Genomic DNA, 23,523 nt, shown 5'->3' with positions numbered 1-23,523 from the left:
TTAGGCTATCCCAGTCAGTTATGTATTTTTACAGTTATGTAAAAATCGGTATCGGTATCGGTTGATCTTGAGGAAACAAATCGGTGATCGGTATCGGCCCCAAAATCCAGATCGGAGCATCCTATAGTCTACAGTAGTCTACAGTAGTCTAGATTAATCTACAGTAGTCTCTATATTAGTTGTATATTCCTCTCTGTGTACAGAGAGTAAGGCAGGTTTGTTTAGTCTTGAGACTAACGGCTCGAACACACTATAAGCATCAAGCTCAGCAGCGTGTGTACGTTTCATTTCATTTCTCTATTATGTTAACGGGTTAGAGCGCATGTGAGGCGCCCTCTCAAGCGTGTCTCACACTGGCTGCAGCGACATGCCATCTAGAGATTAGGACTCTCGCCTATTTTTTCCACATGCACGCGCGCGTTGCAGGCAAAAGTCAATGTACAAAGATAGGGTTGGCAGCTCCGCAGTTAGAGCCTCAGAACACACACAGTTTGAGAGCCGCAGCAGTTCCGCCATGGCGCACACAGGCACACAGGCGTCCGGTGTGTTTGCAGCCTTACCTTGATGACCTTGTCCACCTTCAGATCCTCGAGGGATGGATACAGCGACATTCTGCGGGGAGACAAACAACACAAGCACTGTTAGCGGTGATGGTACGGTAGAGGTGATGGTACGGTAGAGGTGGGTGTGAACTTGAAGATCATGAGGATGTAAGCCTGGACCTTGTCTGTGAAAAACGGGGCCGGTTTCACAGACAAGGCTTAATCCTAGTCCACTTGCAATGGAAAATCTCCATTGAGGATGCTTTTTAGTCTTGGGTGAGTCTTAATCTGTGTCCATGAAACCATAAAACCTAAATGTTACTGTTGTGGCATCCAGATTTGATCTGGGAGCAGCTACAGCCACACCACAGCCAGACAGAGGAGGAGAAAAGAGAGAGTGGTTAGGGGGATGAGACGATGAAAGAAGGAGGAAAGGTAGAAGAGAAGATGATGGGAGAGGATGGAGAGAGGGGAAAAAGCTGTGAAAAAGGCTAACGATGAAGGTTGATGGAGCCTCAAGACCACACAGAGTGGGCCGGTGTGTGTGTGTGTGTGTGTGTGTGTGTGTGTGTATGTGTGAGAGAGAATGTGAGTGTGAGTACCGTGACCATGCATGGCCCTGACAGCCTGACAGACAGGAGGACTACTACCACCACAAAAGCTCTTAACGAGATTCCTGTTTTCCAATTAAGTCTTTCACCACTAATCCTCCATGAGCCCTTTATCTGGAGGAGGACGGGGAGGAAGAGGGGATACACCCATCCCCCCATCGTTCACATTCATATAACCTACTAAAACTGGCCTAATAATACATAGGCTTGATCAACCGAGCCTAAAACACATTACAGCCCTAAAAACACATTACAGCAATGTACACAACATTAAAAGTTTATTCTTCTACCAACTAACTCAAAGAAACTGAACAGCTGGAATCCAGTCAGTCAAACAAGCGAGCTACAAACAGCCAGACACCGTTGGCGTGTTGTTACCCAAGTGTTGTTGAATGTATGACTATTGGCAAACAAACACACACACACTGGCGTCAGATACATATTGACACCAAAAGGTTTCGTCAGAACCTCTGTCTCTGTGGGCTTGGCCAGTCCTGGGTAAACACAACTAACAATATCCTGGGAACTAAGCTAACATTCAGAACACAAACACACAGAAAATGTGTCGTGCTTCACACACTGTCAGCCCTCAGGCGCTTAATCTGTTATAAAACATCATGTTATGCAAGCTTCAACCTGCAGTGCTGTCTGGGCTGCCTGCCTTGTCCTCACCCACACACACACACACACACACACACACACACACACACACACACACACACACACAGGTTTGACAAGAACAAAATATTCCAACTCTACTGACGCCAACCATCCAGAGATGAGGACTCGTCAAGGAGGAAGTAGCAGGCGGTAGTGGGAGGTGATAATGGTGTTTACTGGGACTGTGGTGATGACGCAATGAAACTGGTGGGCACAGCCTAGCCCTCTCTGAGCTGGTCACACACACACACACACACACACACAATCATGTGACTGAGCAGAGTAGAACCAGTCGATCAATATGCAGGGAAGAAGACAAAGCAGGGAGAGATGGACTAATGGGGAAAATAAGAGCTCCATAACACAGAGAGAGAGAGGGGTTGAGAATTAGAGGGGAGGAGGGGGAGGGGAGAGAAGTGCATAGACAGAGAGGAAGTTAAAAGTACAGTGAGAGGTTGAGATAGTGGGAGATAATGGAAAAAAAACAGTACAGAGAGTTGGGTGGTGAGAATATGAGAGAGAGGAGGTGGGGAGAGAGAGAGAGAGAGAGAGAGAGGAGAGAGAGAGAGAGAGAGAGAGAGAGAGAGGAGAGAGAGAGAGAGAGAGAGAGAGAGAAAGAGAGATGAAAGTCGGTGAACATGACTGGAGCCTATACACCTCTGGTAGAGAGAGCCGGCAGACCAGCTGGTACCACACGTAGCAACAGGGTGTGGCCCTCAGAGAAGCTTCCCCCTGTCCGTCTCCCTGTCCGTCTCCCGTCCGTCCGACCGTCCGTGTGTGTGTGTGTATCTGTGAGTGTGTGTTTATGTTTATGTAACCAGTCTCTTATATGGTGACTAATAACACACATACATACACACCTTCCAATACGTACACAAGGGCTTTTACAGTATGCGCTTCTCTAGTGTAAAGCAGTAAAGGAGTGTGTGCTGTTTCATCCATGCTGTTCGGTCACTGGTGGCCTTTCACACATACAAGCCTTCTCAGTAGATTCCATGGAATTTACCTGGTACGGTGTGTGAACGCGACTGACCAGGGAAATTCGATCAGGCATTTTCCCTGGTCAGGAAATTCCATGAATTTACAGGGAAGGCTTAGGTGTCGTTTTCACATGGAACAGTTAAACCAATCACAGCGAGGAGTTTCTCACTTCGTACTTTTGGTTTAGTCCGCTGATGTTAAGGAGTTGGCTAGTTAACTCACGTCACATCAGCCAAAGTAGTGATAAATATAATTCCACAACCGGATACTACTTTGTTTTCCCATCATAGTTAGCTAGATTACTTACTTAGTTAGATTACCAACCGGTAGTTATCAAATGGACATTTTGTGATATAGACGCATTACGGAGCAGTGCACACATTCATCTCCTCCCACAGCTGTCCTGCATCGCGCAGTCAGCAGGGAGAGAGCCCGCAGTGCGGAGCGCATAAGAACTGCCCCAGACCCCGAATATCACTACTACTAAATAACAGTGATCTCACAGTAGGGCTAGACGTAGGCCAGACTCCGTCACTACCATCACACAGACACCCCTTGTTGAAGTGATGTCATATGACCCACCCACACACCCTCCCCCTCCCACACACACACGGTTCTCTCCAGGATGTTTGACAGTCTCGTGCCGGATTGTATTATCAAAACCTGACTTCATAACACTTTTATGTTCGCGTTTAACAAACCCAACCAAGTCTACGCCCCAAGCCCTGCCCCAAAAAGTCCCCAAAATCGCTCCAAGGTCACAGGTTAGGGTAGGTCCATGGCTCTGGGCTATTTTGGGGCTGGTTCTCTGAGAACACAACAGTCTGAGGCTTTGGGCCAATCACCATTGCCAACAGCGACAGTGGAAAGCAGCCTCATTCAAAACATGTGGTTCGCTCATATTCCATACAGCCAGATCACCATCACAGCGTGCCAATCTGAGAGAGCCAGATATGACACAAGTTACGAGCTTGACATGTATTCTTTGGAAGGACGAGGAGAAATCCTGGGTAGGCAGATGGAATATGCTTGTTTCTCCTGTTCCTCTGTCACTTCTCTATTGGCTCTGCTGGGAAAAACAGATTACAAGATCTGCGGTCGGCTATGGAACAGGAAGCAGGAAGTTAGAGCGAGCCATTCACAGTGCTGCAGCCTTGACCACAACGGCAGTGAATGTCATGGGGTGCAATGTATTCCTCCCACGCGCACACGCGCACACACTGAAAACTGCAATTGTTGAAAATCCCACTCAAACACACAGCTTAGCTTAGACAGAGCAACAAACTCCTACACATGCGTAAACACTGATGCAGAAATAGGCCACTTACCCCCCCCTCACAAACACACACCCTTACTAGGCCTATATGTAGAATGGCATAACAACATGTAGGAAGACAGCAGCATTCATTCTCAGTGTTTCCCATTAATTACCTAGACTGTGATGATTTAGCGATACTGATAATCCACCCCCCCTCCCCCAACAAAACCATTCTCCCCTAGCACCCCCCCCCCCCCCCCCCCCCCCCATCGAAAGACTTTAGAGGGTCCGAGGTCCACTCACTACAGTCTCACAGAATCCAGTGGGAAACACTGATATTCCTACAAAAAATAAGCCCTAATAAAGAACTACAAACAAACATGCAGCCTAGTCAGTCATTCAGCAGCACACTACTAACAGAGAGGGGGAGAATACCTGCCACAACACCCATGCTAGGGCCGACCAACTGGCCCACCGCAAGCACATTACTGAGACATTTCCCGCTCTCTCAAACACACACACACACACACACACACACACACACACTACACACATCCCATTCACAGAGGGGCAGACAAACACACCATTATATCTCTGAGCCTTTAAAACATTCCCATGTTTGCGTTCCAGTGTGTTTTTTCCTCTTCCCATTCACAAGCTGAATTTGAACTGAGCTGGTTACAACTACTGCTTAGTAACACAAGGTGTGAGGAGGTCTGGTGGAGAGTTCCTTAATGAGAATATACACTGACTAACAAACCGGGACGCAAAAGGGGGCAAAACTGTGTTTAGCACTTGGTGGAGGCTGGCGGATGTAGCAATCCGATTTCCCAGTTTCTACTGACCCACACTGAACTAAGTCACACTGAACTAAGTCACACTGAACTAAGTCACACTGAACTAAGTCACACAACACTAAGTCACACAGACACATCTTCTGCAGTGCTAACTCACTCAAGAAGTACCGACCACCATCTAGGAGCACTGGCTGAGGGTCCAGGCAGGCATGCCCATCAACTGAGCATGCTGGGGGGGGCAAACCTCAGTAAACCCTCAGGCTTGAACGAATTGGTTTGCTACATGAAGAATGTGGTCCCCCCGGCAACGCATTTTCTGGTCTATTGACATGGTTGGGAAAGAGGGTAGGGAGGGGAGGGAAGGGGAGGCAGAGATAGGAGGAGAATGGGTGGGAGGATGGCGACTGATGATGGACGGGGTGATAATAAGGCTGTTATAGAACCACCATGTCTACCCAACATCACATTTGACCAGGTTGAATAAGTTTAAGCACTTTGTGACTGCTGTCTTGATAAGTGCTACACAAATAAATAAAAGTAAAGTCAGTCGAAATAGATTTCCTCTAGAATCTTCTATGACATGGATACAAACCCTGAGTTGTTTGAGTCGCCCAGGTGTACAGACGGACCTTTCTACAGTAGATGGTACGAACAGGACAAGTATATATTGTACTGCCTAAACATGATGTAAATCAGCTAGGCCTATTTTCCATTTCACCAACACTTCCTTCCTCACCCTTGGTATTGGTAAACATTGCAAATTCAGTAATGGTGATGTTCACAGTGGCTGGATATTGCTGGGCAGTAGCCCAAAATACATGACTAGTGTCTAAACAGACACAAGTAGCAGACTATAGTTTATAGCTATAATGGATGAAGTATTATAACTGAAGCTAAATGAGCCAGCTACATCATGACGTCATCATCACAACGTATTATTATTCAGGGAAATAAATAATGTCGTCAGCTTGGCTAGCACGCTAACCACACGGCTAGGCAGCGAACGCTTGCTTACTATTTCATCTCGCTATTAAAACTATTAAAGTTGTGTTCGGGTAAAGATAGCCAGTGTGCTTCTTAATCATCCTCGCTTTACTATCTTTGTTGACCCTGTGTATCTTGGCTAACACGAAGCTAGCTTAATCGTTAGCCTCATAGCTAACGAATGTTAGCTGGCTAATAATGATGGAAAACGTTGCGCAAGAGATGTGAATGTGTAAAACTCACCTTAAGACTTTACGTTGTCAAATGATCTACGAAGGTCTGGTTTATCCCGTTAAATCTCGGTCACCAAATCGTACACACTTCTTCTGTTTGTCCGTCTTCGCACTTGGGACGGCCGGCTGCTCCGCTGTTGCTGGGGAAGTGAGAGTCTGAAGTCGCCTCGTTAGTTTCCTGGTCGCGAAACCAGAGTCAATCAGCTGACGTCAGCTACTTGACACACACACAGACCGCCTACGTCATCAATCAGCTGCTGATCACAAGAATGTGACTCATGATGAAAGAGGGTTAAGTTCATAGAAAGGAATGTCACGTGACATTTCATTGTAATCTCTCAATCATTAATTGTGATCTCTGTATTTAAACTCAGGTATCATTTCTGATCTAACTAGCTGTGGTGAACCAACAACACTCCTGTGTTGGTCCTGTGGAAGGGTCCATATTGAAGAGGGAAAGTTTCCATTGTCTTAAGTTTACCATCTACCTACCGGAAGGGAAATCGCTGTGAGTTCTGTGGAATGCCATGATGTGTCAAAACTGTGATGTCATGAGTTCAGTTTCAATAGGATGAATGCTCCTAATTTAAATACAGTGTACTTTTTTAGGATGATATAAAAGCAGAGGTCAGGGACTAGTTCTGGCGCTGGTTGTCATCATGTTGTAAGTATGACCTTTGGTCATCTCTCTCTCTCTCTCTCTCTCTCTCTCTCTCTCTCTCTCTCTCTCTCTCTCTCTCTCTCTACTAGAATGTAACATTTCTCTATTAAGTATTTGCGTTGTAATAGATGTATTAGTATACATTATTATTAAAGCCTCATTCTATTTGACCTTTCTTGCACTAAATAAGCAGTCTCAACAATTCAATAGTGATAATTACATTGGAGTCAGATTATCAATATTTTAGTTTAAATCTGTCTACAATATACTGTATCACAGTATTTCTTCTGTATGACAACAACAACAACAGCAACAACAATAATAATAATAATCATAATAATAATGCTTTTATCTTGTATAGCGCTTCTCTCAGTACTCAGACTACACTACATTCCACGGAGAGAAGAATAGATAGATAAATACAAAGTCAAACAAAAGCCCAGTCAGTAAAAACAACATGTCTGTATCCACTTCAGTCCAACCACCTAGTGTGAAGGAGTGGTAACTGGCCCTAACTAAAATAACCCAAATATCCCCTCAGGTATTAGATTAGATTAGCCTAATTCCAGTCAAAACACCCTTCTCTCTTTAAACAAATCCTCTTCTTCTACAGGCTTATAATATATAGAATATAGATATGAATATCCTAAAGTAGTTTGCCTTCTTTTCCCTACCCAAACACCCACTATGTCTGGCCCCAAGATATCAGCCTCAACATTACCAACTGTACTTAGAACTCAAGGAATTTACACACTTGCGCGCGTACACGCACATGCACACAGATAAATGAAAGAAAAGAAAACCAGAGACATTTCCCAAAGCAGGTAGAGAGCACTTTATTGCAACGGCACATATGTTTGTATTTAATCATTGGTTTAGCCTGCAGGCGTACAGTATTGTAATTCAGCACACTAACAAGACAGTAGAGGTGGGCCGCTGTTGTTGTTGTTGTTGTTGTTGTGCCACGCCCCGCGCTGACAGTTGTGACACCAACAGCAGCCAAGGCCAGCATCAGCATCAGACAGGTTTATCTAGTAGATTCAACTCTAAAACAGACTTACTTTTAAGGCTACAATCTGTGATTTTCCATTCCCAGTCAATAGTGCTGCTGCAAAGATGATGGAAGGCAGTTACCTCTGAATTAAAATAACTCACTGGCAGTTCTGTGTGCCAAGACCCACCCTGACAGTTTACAAATAAGTGACGGGGAAGCACTTGTGAAGGAAAAGACAGTTACAGATTGTAGCTTTATTGATTTGTGATACAAAAAGAGGACCACATCACAGGGTTAGTTTAGGCAGTGTGGTTCATCTTAATAATAATAATAATAATAATAATAATGACACAGAGAAAACATTTATCATTATGTCATAGCCACAGCAGTATCAAGTCAAACTTTTTCCCAGTTTGAAAGTTGGCATTTGAAAAATATACAGCATAATGGCAGCATAAAAGTTGTAACAAAATAAGGTGGTGGGAGAGGTCACAATTTAATTGATTCCTCAACCCCCCCCCCCTTTTTTTTTTATTATTCAGGCCTTTTTGTTGTTTTACTTCTAGGAAAAGTTTCACTTCTACTCCAGTTAATGTGTGTGTACACGGTTCCTTTCTATGCACTGCTGAACATGTGTATGGCTTTGAGTGGGGTTCAAGATCAGACTTAAAGGAAAAAAAAGAAGCAAAAAAGCGATTCAAATGCAAAGCTTTAACATGTATTTATACAGTGTGGGTTGATCCATTTAACATGCAGACCAGGCCAGACTAGGTGGTGGTCTTGTGTTTCTGGTAAGGACGTAGGAGGCACACATACTAGGATACGACTATTCACTACCGAACTAGCTCCTCTGTGCTGAACGCTCACTATAGCTCCTAATAAAGTTATTACAATTCAATAATCTATCAAAGAGAAAACAACAATATCACTAACTGGGAGGAGGAAGGGTTGAATGTCGTATCAAACGACTGTTGTATATTGGTAAGGCATCCCATAACTCTAGGTCTCCCTAATTGTACAGTAGCCTACGGTATTCTCCCTACACTTACAGTAGCCTACGGTATGCCACTACGACCCTACACACAACCCTACCATCTAGTCAGATGTGATTTAGCCTACTGTTCTCTTCAGCCCAGAGAGGCGTGGAAACAAACATGTGCTTTTCGTATTGTCTTAGTTTTGTTCCTCGTTTTCCATAAAGCACCAGCCCTCTATGGTGGCCTACTGTGGTCAGTCCAGGTAGGTACTCTCCTTCAAGAGATGAATGTCGCTGCTAATAGTTCATTGGTATCATATTACTCGTGATCATAACCATGCACAACCAGTCATTTCACAAAAACAAAGCAAAGTAAAAGTAGAGCACAATTTAAAAAAAGAAAGAAGAAGAAAATCAAGATTTAAGAACAAGGAGGTTCATAAGGTTGTGGACCATAGGGTTGTTGTTTTAAGAGGAAGAATGCAAAGGTAAAATATGTAACTGAGTCACTGACATAAAAACACAGATATTCTTTTTCATATATGGATAAAATAGTGACCAACGTGGTGGAAGTCTAGACTCAAGCCTCTTATGGTAAGTGCAGGCGTTCCTAGAGTCTCCCTCTGCGACTGAAAGGTAGGAAGCCACCTGCAGACATGACCAGGAGGAAGGGAAGAGGTTAGACCGGGACAGACAATCGTTCAAACAGGACATCTGCTCACTCCTCTCATCTGCTCACTGACTCATTCTCTTGAAAGGAGGAGGCGAGAAGACTCTACCTCCACCATCCTCTCTTAGTACTGTAGACCCAGCTATTTCCTATACTTGATCGCTAGAGCCATTCAAATACTTACATAAAATAAAAAACAGGCAGTGGGGTTGGTTCATTCGAGGCTGAGTAGCTCCACGTCGAAGATGAGAGTGGCATTGGGGGGGATGATGCCAGGGTGGCCCTTGTTGCCGTACGCAAAGTCAGGCGAGCATGTCAGCTGGGCCCTCTGACCCACACTCATCTACAAGGAGAGGAGACATGCAGTGTAAGGCCCTGTCCACACACACCACACGCACACCCACTAATGCACACACGCACACAAAGGAGTTACACCTCCCCAGAACCATTTGTAACTGGCTTCTTGTCTGAAGCCCAGATCCAAGCTGATCTATGTATACACACCTTCTCTACTTCCTCCTCTTAATCTGATGCATGGAATGTACTGTCTAGATGCAAAATAAATGCATTATTATACACGTACAGACACACACACACACACACACACACCTCTTCCTCCATCCAGCCCAGTGACACACAGACACAGACACAGACACAGACACACGCACGCACAGACACGCACCTGCACAACTCCTTCCTCCCAGCCACGGATGACTTCCTGTTTTCCTATTTTGAACCTGAAGGGCTTGTCACGGTCACGGGAGGAGTCAAACTTGCGTCCGTCCGTCAGCGATCCTGAGGAGGGAGGAGAAAGAGGAGGAGGGAGAAGGAGGTGGGGGGGAGGGAGCAGGGGGGAGGAAGGAAGGAAAAGTACAGAGGAATGAGGAGGGAGGAAGAGTAGGGAGGAAATGAGAAAACAGAACAGACAGGATACATTCTTATTAAACAAGGCGGCATGACTCCTGCTGCCTGTCACGTGACCAGGCCATGACATGAGTCTGAGGGAGACAGAGATTAAGCTCTAGAGACAGACACATAAGGAGGAGGATCAGACTCCAATAGTTATGCAACACACATGAGAGAGACCACCAAAAAATAAATACAATACTTGGAAAAAATTCTGGGCTGAGTTTGTGTTGCAGCGTCAGCGATCCTCCAGTGTGTGTCTTCAGTGTGTGTAGCTCAGAATGTGAAGGGATTCCAAAGAAATCAAAAATAGCCTCTGCAGCTGTCCCCGGGGCAGGCAGAGGAGGGCTGGGGAGATGGGGCCCTGTCTGGTCCGGGCGTCATCGCATCCCTCCCTCCACGGAAGAGGTTCCTGCTTCCCGGTGTCTAACGTAATTACCGCGTTATTATTACTACTACTGTCATTAACGCCGATCGAGTAGGGGGGTATAATCGCTGACGCGCGCGCTTCTGTCAAGCGCATCAAGGGGCTAAAAACATAGATTGTAATCTGTGTGTGTGTGTGTGTGTGTGTGTGTGTGTGTGTGTGTGTGTGTGTGTGTGTGTGTGTGTGTGTGTGTGTGTGTGTGTGGCGGGGGGGTCGGGTTCAATGACCGCGTTCTGTCTGTCTGAGTATCACATAGCGGTCTAGATGACGAGGCTATGTTAAGATCATGATCAAGCCTATAAAAGCGCAGATCGTGGAGGTTGGCTTAAACAGCGTCATTAGGCTATTTGACGCAAAACAAGTTTTCCAGGAAGCATAATAATTGCGGAAACAATAGCGCACACTTACTCAAAGATTAATCAAAGACTCAAAATATTAATTATTAAAGAATTTCCCCCGCTACCTATATCCGTGCCTCATCCAGACACAGGAGAATCCTGCCTTTGCTATCAAGCATATAGGCTATCCAAAAACACGCAGCACATAGACCCCCCACAGCCCCCCCAATTTGCGTAGGCATGAATCCGGGTATTATTTCGAAGTTACATAATCCGATACCAATGGGGGTTTGGGTAACATTGAGATAAGAGAGAGCAACAAAAACTGACCATTGAATGGTTTTTTAGCAACGAATAGTAACGGCAATCTAAAGAAAGATCGAGAGAATCATACGTATATAGCCTACTACGAATCCCACCTACGATCTAAATGAGTGTTTTGTTTAGTAGTTTAACCTCATTAGTAGGCTAGGCCTTAATAACAATTAAACCGAAACAACAGATCCTATGAGCCGGTCTCTGCAGACAGCGTTAATCTGTTCAACGCCACCAATCCCATCCACACACACACACACGCGCGCGCGCACGCACACACACACACACACACACACACACACACACACACACAAAGACAGGAAAACAGACCGGGTTTAAATCCCTCACTGTCTTGTCTGTCTCGGCCCCGGTCTGAACCCTGCGGCGGCGTCCGCCCGTGTCTCTCTCTCACACACAGACACTTTATATAATACCATCACCGACCGATGAACAGTGTAGCAAAGATTCAATGTTACAATGTTGCAACAGCCGCATCAAATAAGTGCTATCCTCCAACAGCAGAGACCGACATCAAGACACGGATACACCGCCAGCCAGGTCCACACCGCGTGCACTTAACGCAGGTGCAAACGAATGAAATTCCCACGAATTGAAAATATGGATTAAAGCATCCTAACGAATAATTAAACAGCCAATCGATAGCGAGCCAGTTGTCCTAGCGACACGCCATGCAGTCCAGACGGCCCGTTTGAATGGAACACATGCATCAATCCATCCATGGAACTAGCACAGGGGCTCTGCGGTGTTGCATGCATGCATGCATCAGATCAGACGGGTCAGTCCGCTACTACTCACCGACGTAATGGACCACACAGGTCTGGCCCTTTTTGGGGAAAGTCCTTCCTGCGGAGGAGAGAGAAAGGCGCATAGAGAAAGAGGATAACGGGCATGAACACACGGCCAGAGCCAGAGGACACTTTCTGTATCAAAATGTATACAATTATGAAACATACATTCGTAAAATGAAAGATATTAAGCCGTTTTTTACCATCACCAGGGGTTATTGTCTCAATTTCGACTCCCATTTTGATCGTTAGTGTGTGTCTCTCCACCCAAGCTCGAGACTCTCCCGCAATCTACAGCTCTTTCAGCGGCTGTTCTCAGCTGTCTGTCTCGGTGCAGCTACCACGTGACAGGCACGTAGCTCAGCGCTGTGCGTAAAGAGGGGGAGGGGAGGAGGAGGAGGAGGAGGAGGAGGAGGAGGAGGAGGAGGGGGAGGAGGAGGAGGAGGGGGAGGAGGAGGAGGAGGGGGAGGAGGAGGAGGAGGAGGAGGGGGAGGAGGAGGAGGGGGAGGAGGAGGAGGAGGAGGGGGAGGAGGAGGTGGAGGAGGAGGAGGAGGGGGTGGAGGAGGAGGAGGAGGAGGGGGAGGGGGAGGAGGAGGAGGAGGAGGAGGAGGAGGAGGAGGGGGAGGAGGAGGGGGAGGGGATGAGGAGGAGGAGGAGGAGGAGGGGGAGGAGGAGGAGGGGGAGGAGGAGGAGGAGGAGGAGGAAATGGTCAGATTCTCATCCATCACCTCTCGCGTCAGAAAGCGGTCCTTACCTGGGCTTCACGAGGTAGGCTGCGGTCAGGGAGAATTACCCCCCGAACCCCAATGCACACCAACTCCAGCAACAATAATGATACTAATAGTTGAAAGATCCTTTTTTGGAAAGCTATGTTTATTAAACAGTATGACAAGAATTCATCAATGCTACTAAAATAGATAGGCTACTATTGCGGTACAATACGGTATGTTAGTATGTTGTTAGTGTGAGTATGTTGCTTTTACTGTATGTTTTATTTAATTTATTTTTGTATGTTTGTATTAGGCCTACTGTCTTTTTTTTTTTTTTTACAGAGCAAGAAAGACAACAGATTGACAAACAAAGCACAGTAGACAGGTTGTCTACTATCTTTCCAGTAGACTGAGTGGCTGTTACATTTACATTCAATCGTTTGGCATTTAGTAGACGCCTTTATCCAAAACGACTTACAACAAATACATTAGTAAGTGAATCATCTATCCATCAGTCAATGCAAGAAAAAATAATCTATGCTCGGGCCAGAGGCCATTGGCAGTCAACATGCTAAAAGAAGGAAGAATTAGGCCTAAATCCACATCAGCTGGATCTCAACAGAGGGACTGCATCCTTCCTCCTGTAGGGACCAACACAATAGAATAATAAAATAGAATAGAATAGAATAGAACAGAATTTAATCAAATCAAATAACACATAATAGAACATAATAGAATAGAATAAAATAGAACATAATAGAATAAAATACAAAAAAAGGGGACAGAATATAATATAATATAATATTACAAAATAGAATGAAGTAACATCACGAGAGGGAGTGCTGTGTTACTGAATATCAGCACGGCTGTGTTAAAAGGTTACTGGAAAGTAGCCGAAGATAGTGTAACGATCCTGTATGAGGCCCGTTAACAGCTCCTCCAAGGGAGTTAACTCTCTTGGTCTGATGGTTAGCGCGGCCGTCGGTTATGTGGGAGGTCGGGGTTCGACTCCCGCATGGGGCGAGTTACACTAGAAGATTCCCGTTCGCTACAATATGTAGAACAGCACGACCGTGTGTGATATTGCTTTTATACAACAGTTCTACAAGCGCCATTTATTAGTTAACACTAATAAGCGACAACAGATTATGATTTCTTTGTTTATTTAATCATTTATTTTGGCTCCAACAACACAAATAGTTCCGCAACTGAACTTGAACTGGACTGTTGCCAAGCAACCTGAACACAAACATCCTGCACACAGGTTACCGCAGGCTAGCTACTTTGCATCATGCATCTGTACGTTTCCATTTATTGGGCAACCAGTGAAATATAAGTCTGTTGACAGTCGCTTTGGTACGTCGCTCCATCGTTTCCTGTTCTCGGATGGATGGTCGGATGGATGGTCTCCAGTCCAGTAACCTTTTAACATTTTAGACCTGCAAGAGTCAAGACACATACGTTTTTGGTTTAGATTTTTATGTTCTGCGACTCATTCATTATAAATCACAATTCACATCGTAGTCTCTGTATGTTATTATAAAACATCTCACCTACTACGCCCACACACTGGCATGATCTCCCTTGGCTCGAGTCCCGCATCAGACTGTATGGTAGTGGCTCTCATGGCTCTCATCAGTGGCGGCTGGTGCTAAAATGTTTGGGTGGGGCACAGGTTATGGGGGCATGCTCCACGGGGAAGAATATCAACTTTAAAATCTGGATTTACAGTAAATTTTAGCATGAGAATAGCTCTACCCCCCTGTACAGACCTCGCCATCCCCTCTACCCCCCTGTACAGACCTCTTCATCCCCTCTACCCCCCTGTACAGACCTCTTCATCCCCTCTACCCACCTCTACAGACCTCTTCATCCCCTCTACCCACCTCTACAGACCTCTCCATCCCCTCTACCCACCTCTACAGACCTCTCCATCCCCTCTACCCCCCTGTACAGACCTCTTCATCCCCTCTACCCCCTGTACAGACCTCTCCATCCCCTCTACCCCCTGTACAGACCTCTCCATCCCCTCTACCCCCCTGTACAGACCTCTTCATCCCCTCTACCCCCCCTGTACAGACCTCTCCATCCCCTCTACCCCCTGTACAGACCTCTCCATCCCCTCTACCCCCTGTACAGACCTCTTCATCCCCTCTACCCCCCCTGTACAGACCTCTCCATCCCCTCTACCCCCTGTACAGACCTCTCCATCCCCTCTACCCCCTGTACAGACCTCTCCATCCCCTCTACCCCCTGTACAGACCTCTTCATCCCCTCTACCCTCCTCTACAGACCTCTTCATCCCCTCTACCCTCCTCTACAGACCTCTTCATCCCCTCTACCCCCCTGTACAGACCTCTTCATCCCCTCTACCCCCCCTGTACAGACCTCTCCATCCCCTCTACCCTCCTCTACAGACCTCTCCATCCCCTCTACCCTCCTCTACAGACCTCTCCATCCCCTCTACCCCCCTGTACAGACCTCTTCATCCCCTCTACCCCCCTGTACAGACCTCTTCATACCCTCTACCCCCCTGTACAGACCTCTTCATCCCCTCTACCCCCATGTACAGACCTCTTCATCCCCTCTACCCCTCTGTACAGACCTCTTCATCCCCTCTACCCCCCCTGTACAGACCTCTTCATCACCTCTACCCCCCTGTACAGACCTCTTCATCACCTCTACCCCCCCTGTACAGACCTCTTCATCACCTCTACCCCCCTGTACAGACCTCTTCATCACCTCTACCGCCCCCTGTACAGACCTCTTCATCACCTCTACCCCCCCAGTTTTCTCTACAATTTCTACAATTTTCTCTCTACAGTTTCTACACGTCAACGTGTACCGAAACACTTGTTTCCAACGTGGTCCTACGTTTCTCCTACACCAAGACACATACAAAGAGCATAGAAACATACAAAGAGCATAGAAACATACAAAGAGCATAGAAGATACAATCAGAATACAGTCTGCCATTCCTTCTCCCAGCATCGATTTGGTTTTCCTATCATGACTGAAGGACAGATGATTCACTTACTTACACAAGTTTGACTTCGGTAATAGGTCCAGTTGCAATATCAAGTTGGGAACAAAAGATGCCTCCTTCTAATCCATTTGTTCAATTTGTTTACAAAGTCCGGTAGTGGAAAGCAGAACAACGCATTTGTTACTTCACATCCCGCTAGCCATGTTTTCTTCTCATACCAACCCCTCGTAAATCCTCGGTTATACGATTTTCCAATTTTCCCTGCCTTATAAACTTGCTTTATAATTAAATTTGGTCTGGGTGGTCCTAATTCCTTTACTGTTAATTTCTCCTGGTTGCTACGACGGCTGAACGGTGTTTCTTTTAAAGATTCAACTGAGTTGTTCAGAACATTACTAGCCATGGTGAAGCAGGTGAACGAACGTGACGCCGGCCGTATGACATGACGTAAGCACGTACGATTCTTTGTGCATGTCCCAAAACCCCATAGACAAATGACCGAATGGCCTGAAGTTACCAAAATAGATTTTACATGCAAGTCTACGAGAACAGCCTAGTGCAATTTCGAGTAGACTGAAAGTTGTCCTGAAAGGGGCGGGACTTGAAGCTGATTGGAACATACTCCACAGAACACTAGCTGATTGGACTATGATATACTCCACAGAACACTCGCTGATTGGACTATGATATTCAGAAGCAACACTGTCTAGAAGTCATAGGAAAAAAATCTCTCTCTTCTCCCTTTGGTGGGGCATTGTCCAATTGCCCCTAATGAACCAGCCTCCCCTGGCTCTCATGCTGTGGTTGGTGGAAGACGTGTGTCCCTGCCTCTTTGCACATCCTCGGTAACATCTGTGCCAGCTGGTTTACTCCCATGGGAACGGTGGTATACTCGAAGCTGTCTGTCGCCGCTGTTACCCTCCTGGGCTGCAGATAGAGGGTCTGTTACCCTCCTGGGCTGCAGATAGAGGGTCTGTTACCCTCCTGGGCTGCAGATAGAGGGTCTGTTACCCTCCTGGGCTGCAGATAGAGGGTCTGTTACCCTCCTGGGCTGCAGATAGAGGGTCTGTTACCCTCCTGGGCTGCAGATAGAGGGTCTGTTACCCTCCTGGGCTGCAGATAGAGGGTCTGTTACCCTCCTGGGCTGCAGATAGAGGGTCTGATTACCCTCCTGGGCTGCAGATAGAGGGCTTTTGCATCGGGCGGAATTTTTCTCAGGTAGAGATGCTACCGGGCTGAGGGGATTTCCTCGCTCCTCAAACATTGCGCCCCTCCGATTTTCTCTGTCTCGCTCAAGTTGGTCTTTATGATTGTTTGTTTCTTCGTTGAATGTCATGGCGAAATACTTTGCTCCATTCTCGTGACGTTTTATGATGAATGACTCAGGTTTGAGATCCCGATTCCCCTCTTTACCCCTGCGTCCAAAGTGCAACTGAATTCCGTGAACGGCTAACTGGAGGCTCGTTGAGCGACGTTGACATAACGGTTTAAACCAGCATGAAGCCCAAGGTAGAGCTAATAGCCTACTGTAGAGCTCCACCTCAGTTGTCCGGATGGATCCATTAGTTAACCGTGTTGTTGCCTTACAGTGTTAGCTTAATTTTTGCTATTCTCCAATTTGTTTAGGTTGGCTTGTGTCATATACATACACCTGGAGGTTTGCACTGAAGTATCAAGGCTTTCCTTCCCTTCGTCCTCTTCTGACGACCATAACTCGAATGTTATTTTTGGAAAAAACCATCTTTGTTTGAAACCAACATGTTTGTATGATAATCTGAGAGATAACGACCGTTAATGTAGTTTAGCCTAATTAACAGTAATTTAATAGAACACCTACAAGTCCCAGTGCTGTTATACTCAATACTCAATATCAGCACTCATGGAATGCCTCTTGTCCAATCAAATTACGTGGTCGGAACTAACTGTTGTATAAACACTCACTCCTAGGCAGCCTACACATGTACAGTCCTCCCTCAGAAATGTATCAATCACCGCAGCTACAGCTACCAGCCACTAGATGTGGCTCTAGCTCTAGTCCAGTAGAGCATTTTGAGTAAACATGGCTGGAGGACAGAGAGACAGGCCCGTGCTGTAATGTGTCCTTCCTTCAGCCTCCCCTGCCTTCCTTCCTCATTTCTTAATGACTGATCTAACATTATTGGACAGGTGAAATCATGTGCTCCACTACACAGCTGCCTCCTATCCTGTTACATCAGATCAGTGATGTCTCTGAGAGGGGAAGAAGGATGGATGCCATTTGAAGGTACCAGTAAAAAGAGGCCTCTCTCTCTCTCTCTTTCTCTCTCTCTCTCACACACACACACAGATTCATCTCCTGCAGTTACCTCCGGATGGGTTGGCAGCATCCCTGTGCGGAGCAGGGCGATGGGCACGGGGGGCGAACAGGACCTGCAGGAGTCTATTCAGCTTTTTGTAACTCAAAAACTCCTATCTTTTAACATGATGGAATGTTGATTTAGGCCAACATTCTGAGAGCCCCATTGTTTCTGCAACTGCCCGGAATCTTCATCAACCCTGATAAAAATATTTTATTGTTAAAATATATGTTTAACATTATTTAGGCAATTGATGTTCTTTACCCCTCTCTGTCTGGGCCCTCTAGTGGCGAAGAGGCCCTAGGCATGTGCCTAGAATGCCTATGCCTAGATCCATCCCTGCTGGTGATCCCTCTCCATCCTCGGTGGTAACCGGACAGTTACCAGTATCCTCCGGCAATGGAGACCCAACTCTGACCATCCTGCTCTCTCCATCTCTACTCTCCATCCCTGCTCTCTCCATCTCTGACGACTCTTCTCTTTGCCATTCTTTCCCTCACAGCTTCCGAGGAGCCAGTCCAGTAGAACAGCGCCAACTCCCAGCAACTGTGTTACCATGCCACGCTTTAGTTTGGAATGTAGGAAGAGAGGTGTGGCTGTTCATAAGCAAATCAATCTGAGGGTAAAGTACAATGCAAATTGTCCGATATTGGCACATCTGCCCTCCTTTGCGTGTGGCAAAATGTCAAGATTCTAACTGAGTTCCTTGGAGAGGAATACAGAGACACAGCAGGGTAATACCTTCAGGCTTTACCATGGTACAAAAACTGAATTATGTTGCTTCAATTACTTAAAATCTTATTGTATTTCACTGCTAAATGACAAAACTGTTAATATAAAATGTAGCAGAGACAGAAACAGACACAGACGGGAAACACATGTCATAGTTATCACCATGCGGTTTATTATTATCTTAGAGCCTTTTGGTTCTCCTTTATACACTATGGGGTGGGGGGTGGGGGGATGGGTCTGATGTCAATACTGTACACACTAATATTGCCTTTAAAATAGTTCATTTAATAGTCCATATCTATCTATCTGTAGCTATATCTGATGGCTGGTCGATCCTTATACAAGGCATTTAAGAGGGAGAGAATGTCCTTCATGAATAAGGTAAGGGTATTACAAGACACGTCTTTGATATAGATCCCATTACATATCAGACAACTCATGACTGTTACACAAATGAAAAGCAGAAAGTTAGATACACATTCAATAACTCTGACACAACAGGACATGTTCAACAGTTTCCCCTCAGATATTCAGCAGTGTGTGTGTGTTTGGAGGGACATCAGGTGTAGAGAGATCTTAAACACTTTTATTTTCCTCCCTCAGTCAGCAGGACATGTCAGAGAGCAACACGCATACGCACACACACACACACACAGACACACACACAGACACAGACACAGACACAGACACACAGACACACACACAGACCCCTGCCTTGCCCTTCACTGTCACAACACATCAACATGATGTACAAAAGCGTTCTGACAATGCTAAGTGCTATATAGTAATGACCCAACCATCAACCATCCACACTCTGTACTCATGTAATGTCATTGATTGAGCCAAAGCCCTGCTCCAATCTTTCAATGAATCAATCGATCATGCTGATTGATTTGTGCGACGCTATGCCTTTGTCTGGAGACTGAAACGCCAGCGAGAGAGGATGGTCCTGTAGCCAGGAGAGGCTGGGGGAGGTAGAAATCGGAGGACGTGTTTGATACCATTCCTCATTCCACTCCATGCATTACAATGAGCCTGTCCTCCGATTTCTACCTCTACCAGTCTCCCCTGGAGGAGCAGAGTCCTGGTCTGGTCACATGTCTGCCATCTGGCATCTTGACAGCACATTACCCAATCACATTAGGCCCTAGACCAGCTTGTGTGTGTGTGTGTGTGTGTGTGTGTGTGTGTGTCAGTAATGCTTGTTAAACACCAGAACATCAGACATCAAATCCTTTAAAACTCAGAAACACTAGAAGCGCCGAGCCGTAACAAGCAATTAGAGGCCTATGCTTATCACAGGGACATGACCTGTTTAGCCTGGGTGATTCACTTACAACGCACGCACGCACGCCTGAAGTGTCTGTGTGTGTGTGTGTGTCTGAGTGTGTTTGTGTGTGTGTGTGTTGGGAGAGGCCATTGAGAGTATCAGGACTAAGTGACCTATGTACCACATGAGTAGGAGAGGCTGACCAACTCACACATCAAAGGGATTATGATTCACACTACCTTCATCATCATTTCATCATTAAATGTACATAACAAATATACAATGTACAGTCATCTACATGACAGGCTGCCTCCAACATCCTCAAACACTCCCTCTCCGAGATATACAGTGGTACCCTGAAACAGGGAGACAGAAAAAGTGGTGTAATTTCAGAACCGTGAAACCAATATGTAAACAAATACAATTAAATAAAAACAAATGCAAATCTGTACTTTAACATCATAGTAATTGTTTCCAAACCTTTGGACTGTAGAACCGAAAGAAGAAATAATGCTTCACTGTCCCATTATTTATGCAGGGCACTGTGTATGGCTTTTCCTCAAACATGGAATTAACACACCTCCTGGGTCCCGAAAACCATCAGAGGTCTCTAACAGGAGAGGTGAGAGGTCAATAATCATGACTCTAGTGGACACCAGTACAAGTGTGTGTGTGTGTGTGTGTGTGTGTGTGTGGTGGGGGGGGGGTCTGGGAGGCTCCTAAACTCTTAGAAAGGGTTCATTTGTACCCATAAAGATAAAGATACTATACCCATAAAGAACCCTATAAAGAACCCTTTTGGGTTAAATATAGAACCCTTCTGGGTTAGATGTAGACCCCTTTTGAATTCTTCTTTCACATCTTTTCAAAATGTAACCCAAAAGGGTTCAACATCGAAACCAAACGGGGACAAATGAAGAACTATTTTAGAACGCTTTTTCTAAGAGTGTGTGTGTGTGGCGGGGGGGGGGATTGTCAAGCTACAGAAAGAGGTCTGCTCTCCAACAGCGTCTTTAAAACACCCTCATCGCTCAGTCGATCAGATTTCAGAACCCCTGGAGTGGTGTTGATCAGCTCAGTAGCCTCATCGACATGATCTACAGATCTGATGGTTTGTGTCACATGACTGTTCTCATCACACAGGACACACTGTAGTAGCCTGGCTGTTCTAAAGACGGGCTGGGATGCAGACACTTCACACTTCAGGAACTACATCAACAACAACAAGAAGAAGAAGAAGAAGAAGAAGAAGAAGAAGAACAACAACAACAATAATAGCAACACAAACGCACAACCAGCGCACGTTCTACAGAGCAGCAAAACATTAAGACAAATCAAAGGTAACCTATTGGTTAAAAAACACTAAGGGCAGGTTTTATGGAACAGATTAAGCCTAGTCCTATCATCTTGTTTACACCTGTCCTATTCTTATCAGTTCAGTTCTACTACAGTACATAGGCTACGGGGTGTCTTTGTACAGGGACGACATTGTTCTTACAAATAGGTTTAGTCAGTGTCCGGGTAGCAGGTTTAATCTGTATCCTGGAAGCTGTGCCTCGGTGTATAGGAGTAGAACAGAAAAGAAGAAAAGAGGAGAAGAAAGACAGAATGAATGAAAGGTAACGGTTTATCAACCAGTGTTGAGAGGAGGATGAGGGACCTATACAATGCAGGAACAACCTGATCTATTTATAGGCTGCTTTAATGGACACAGTTTAAACACAAGCCTGGCCTTAATGATGCTTTCAATATGAATAATCTCCATTTAAAGTTGCTTTACAGTTTAGGAGTAGGTTTAATCTGTGTCTGGGAAGTACAGTTTGCTTAATCTATGTCTGGGAAGTACAGTTGGCTTAATCTGTGTCTGGAAAACCGTCCCTTTACGTATACAGTTCTGACGGTGAGGTTACAGTGTCGCTACGCTCTAAACTCCACCATAATATACCATAATACAGTAATATCATCTTTAACTTACATATATTACAGTACACACACACACACACACACACACACACACATTCACACACACACACACACACACACACACACACACACAAATAAATAATCCTCAAACATAACTGTGGACCCATTGGAGACGCACATCCTTGACTTCAAGTAATTGCTTAACTTTATAAAGTGAATACTAGTGCAAAACAATGTCAATAAATATTCAAAACAAATCACAAGGTGTCAGGTTTCTTCTCTGAAGAACTCAAACATTTTTCAACTCAATGGTTCTGGTTGCATCACCATCTTTACAACATCAGTTATCAATCAATCAATCAATCAATCAATCAATTAGCCTGTGAATGCTAAGGCTCATGAACAACTAGAAGAGAATAAATATCTGGTGTGAGTTTCCTGAAGTTACGTAACTAAGGCGTAACTAAGGCGTAACTAAGGTTTTGCTTTATCTGTTGTTTAAAAATAAATAAATTAGGCCCACTCCTCTCGTTGACCAGCAAAGTTCTTCATTTAATTTTGCTCTTTAACACACAGAAGATTGACCAGCAAGCATTGATTCTACATGTGTCTATATTGCAGCTTTGCGACTAGGTTGTTGGGAGAAATAATTTAAGCTATGAAGCTTTAGGGCAACTAGCCCCAGAACAGTTACAACATTGTCTGTTCACGCAGTCTGGTGATTAGTCACCTTTAAAGCAACCCCAAAAAACAAGACAGTCAAATTCAGCTCAAATTCAATCATGATTTGATTTGATAATACTCACAAAGCTAGAACCTGATAAGAACAACAACAATCTTTCGCGTCGCCATGATTTCCCTCACACAACATTTGAAACAAAGTTCATCACCCCTTTTTCTTCCCTTATTGATTTAGTTTTTTTAAAGAAAAACAAACATAGAAGATAACATCCACTTCTGACATCCAGGACATGTAGAAATGCTTCCTTGTTGAGGTGGGTTCAGTTCACCGATGTTCCACTAACTCTTACACGATGAACATGGATATGGTCTTACTGCTAGAGGGACAGTTACTCTACAACACCAGTGACAGGAAGCACAGAGAGAGAGAGTTCTGGATCCCACCAGGTAAAGGTACAGAAGCAGTAGCTAGTGCTAGATCCCACCAGGTGATGGTACAGAAGCAGAGATATACAGCAGTAGCAGGAGCAGTAACAATAGCATTAGCAGTTTGCCCCAGATCGCTTGAAGGCAGACCAGCCGTATGCCAGAGTACAGAAGGATCTCATGTCATGTTCCTCTGCACGTCTACAGCCACGATCACCCTGCAGACATCCAGCTGCTCTGGCTACACATGGTTGGTTACACAATGACACAACACCCAATACCACACACACACACACACAC

At 45.3% G+C, this 23,523-nt stretch overlaps 2 protein-coding genes across 3 annotated transcripts in view; both read right to left on the bottom strand.

Moving 5' to 3' along the window:
- The window catches only part of sdcbp2 (syndecan binding protein (syntenin) 2), a 24,896-nt gene extending 18,638 nt beyond the window's left edge, over positions 1 to 6,258 (bottom strand). Inside the window, exons 1-2 of one of the 2 annotated variants that reach the window (XM_080533263.1) lie at positions 6,077 to 6,258; positions 561 to 612 (exon numbers count right to left, since the gene is read on the bottom strand). In XM_080533263.1, coding sequence (XP_080389389.1) covers positions 561 to 611 — 51 coding nt within the window. In that variant the 5' untranslated portion in view covers position 612; positions 6,077 to 6,258. The remainder of the gene's footprint in view (positions 1 to 560; positions 613 to 6,076) is intronic. The other variant, XM_080533264.1, reaches the window with a different exon arrangement.
- A 3,058-nt stretch (positions 6,259 to 9,316) lies between these two features.
- fkbp1ab (FKBP prolyl isomerase 1Ab) lies at positions 9,317 to 12,400 on the bottom strand. Its single transcript, XM_080533728.1, has 5 exons — positions 12,363 to 12,400; positions 12,170 to 12,217; positions 10,050 to 10,162; positions 9,552 to 9,710; positions 9,317 to 9,345 (listed from the first exon to the last, which is right to left on the bottom strand). The coding sequence occupies exons 1-4, from the start codon at positions 12,397 to 12,399 to the stop codon at positions 9,582 to 9,584; spliced, it is 327 nt and encodes a 108-aa protein (XP_080389854.1). The 5' UTR covers position 12,400; the 3' UTR covers positions 9,317 to 9,345; positions 9,552 to 9,581.
- Positions 12,401 to 23,523: the final 11,123 nt, after the last annotated feature.

Source organism: Nansenia antarctica (genome assembly GCF_963989245.1).
Source record: "Nansenia antarctica genome assembly, chromosome: 6".
NCBI classification, from domain to species: Eukaryota; Metazoa; Chordata; class Actinopteri; order Argentiniformes; family Microstomatidae; genus Nansenia; species Nansenia antarctica.
Note: the sequence above shows the minus strand (reverse complement) of the source record. Positions and strands in the feature narration are given on the sequence as shown.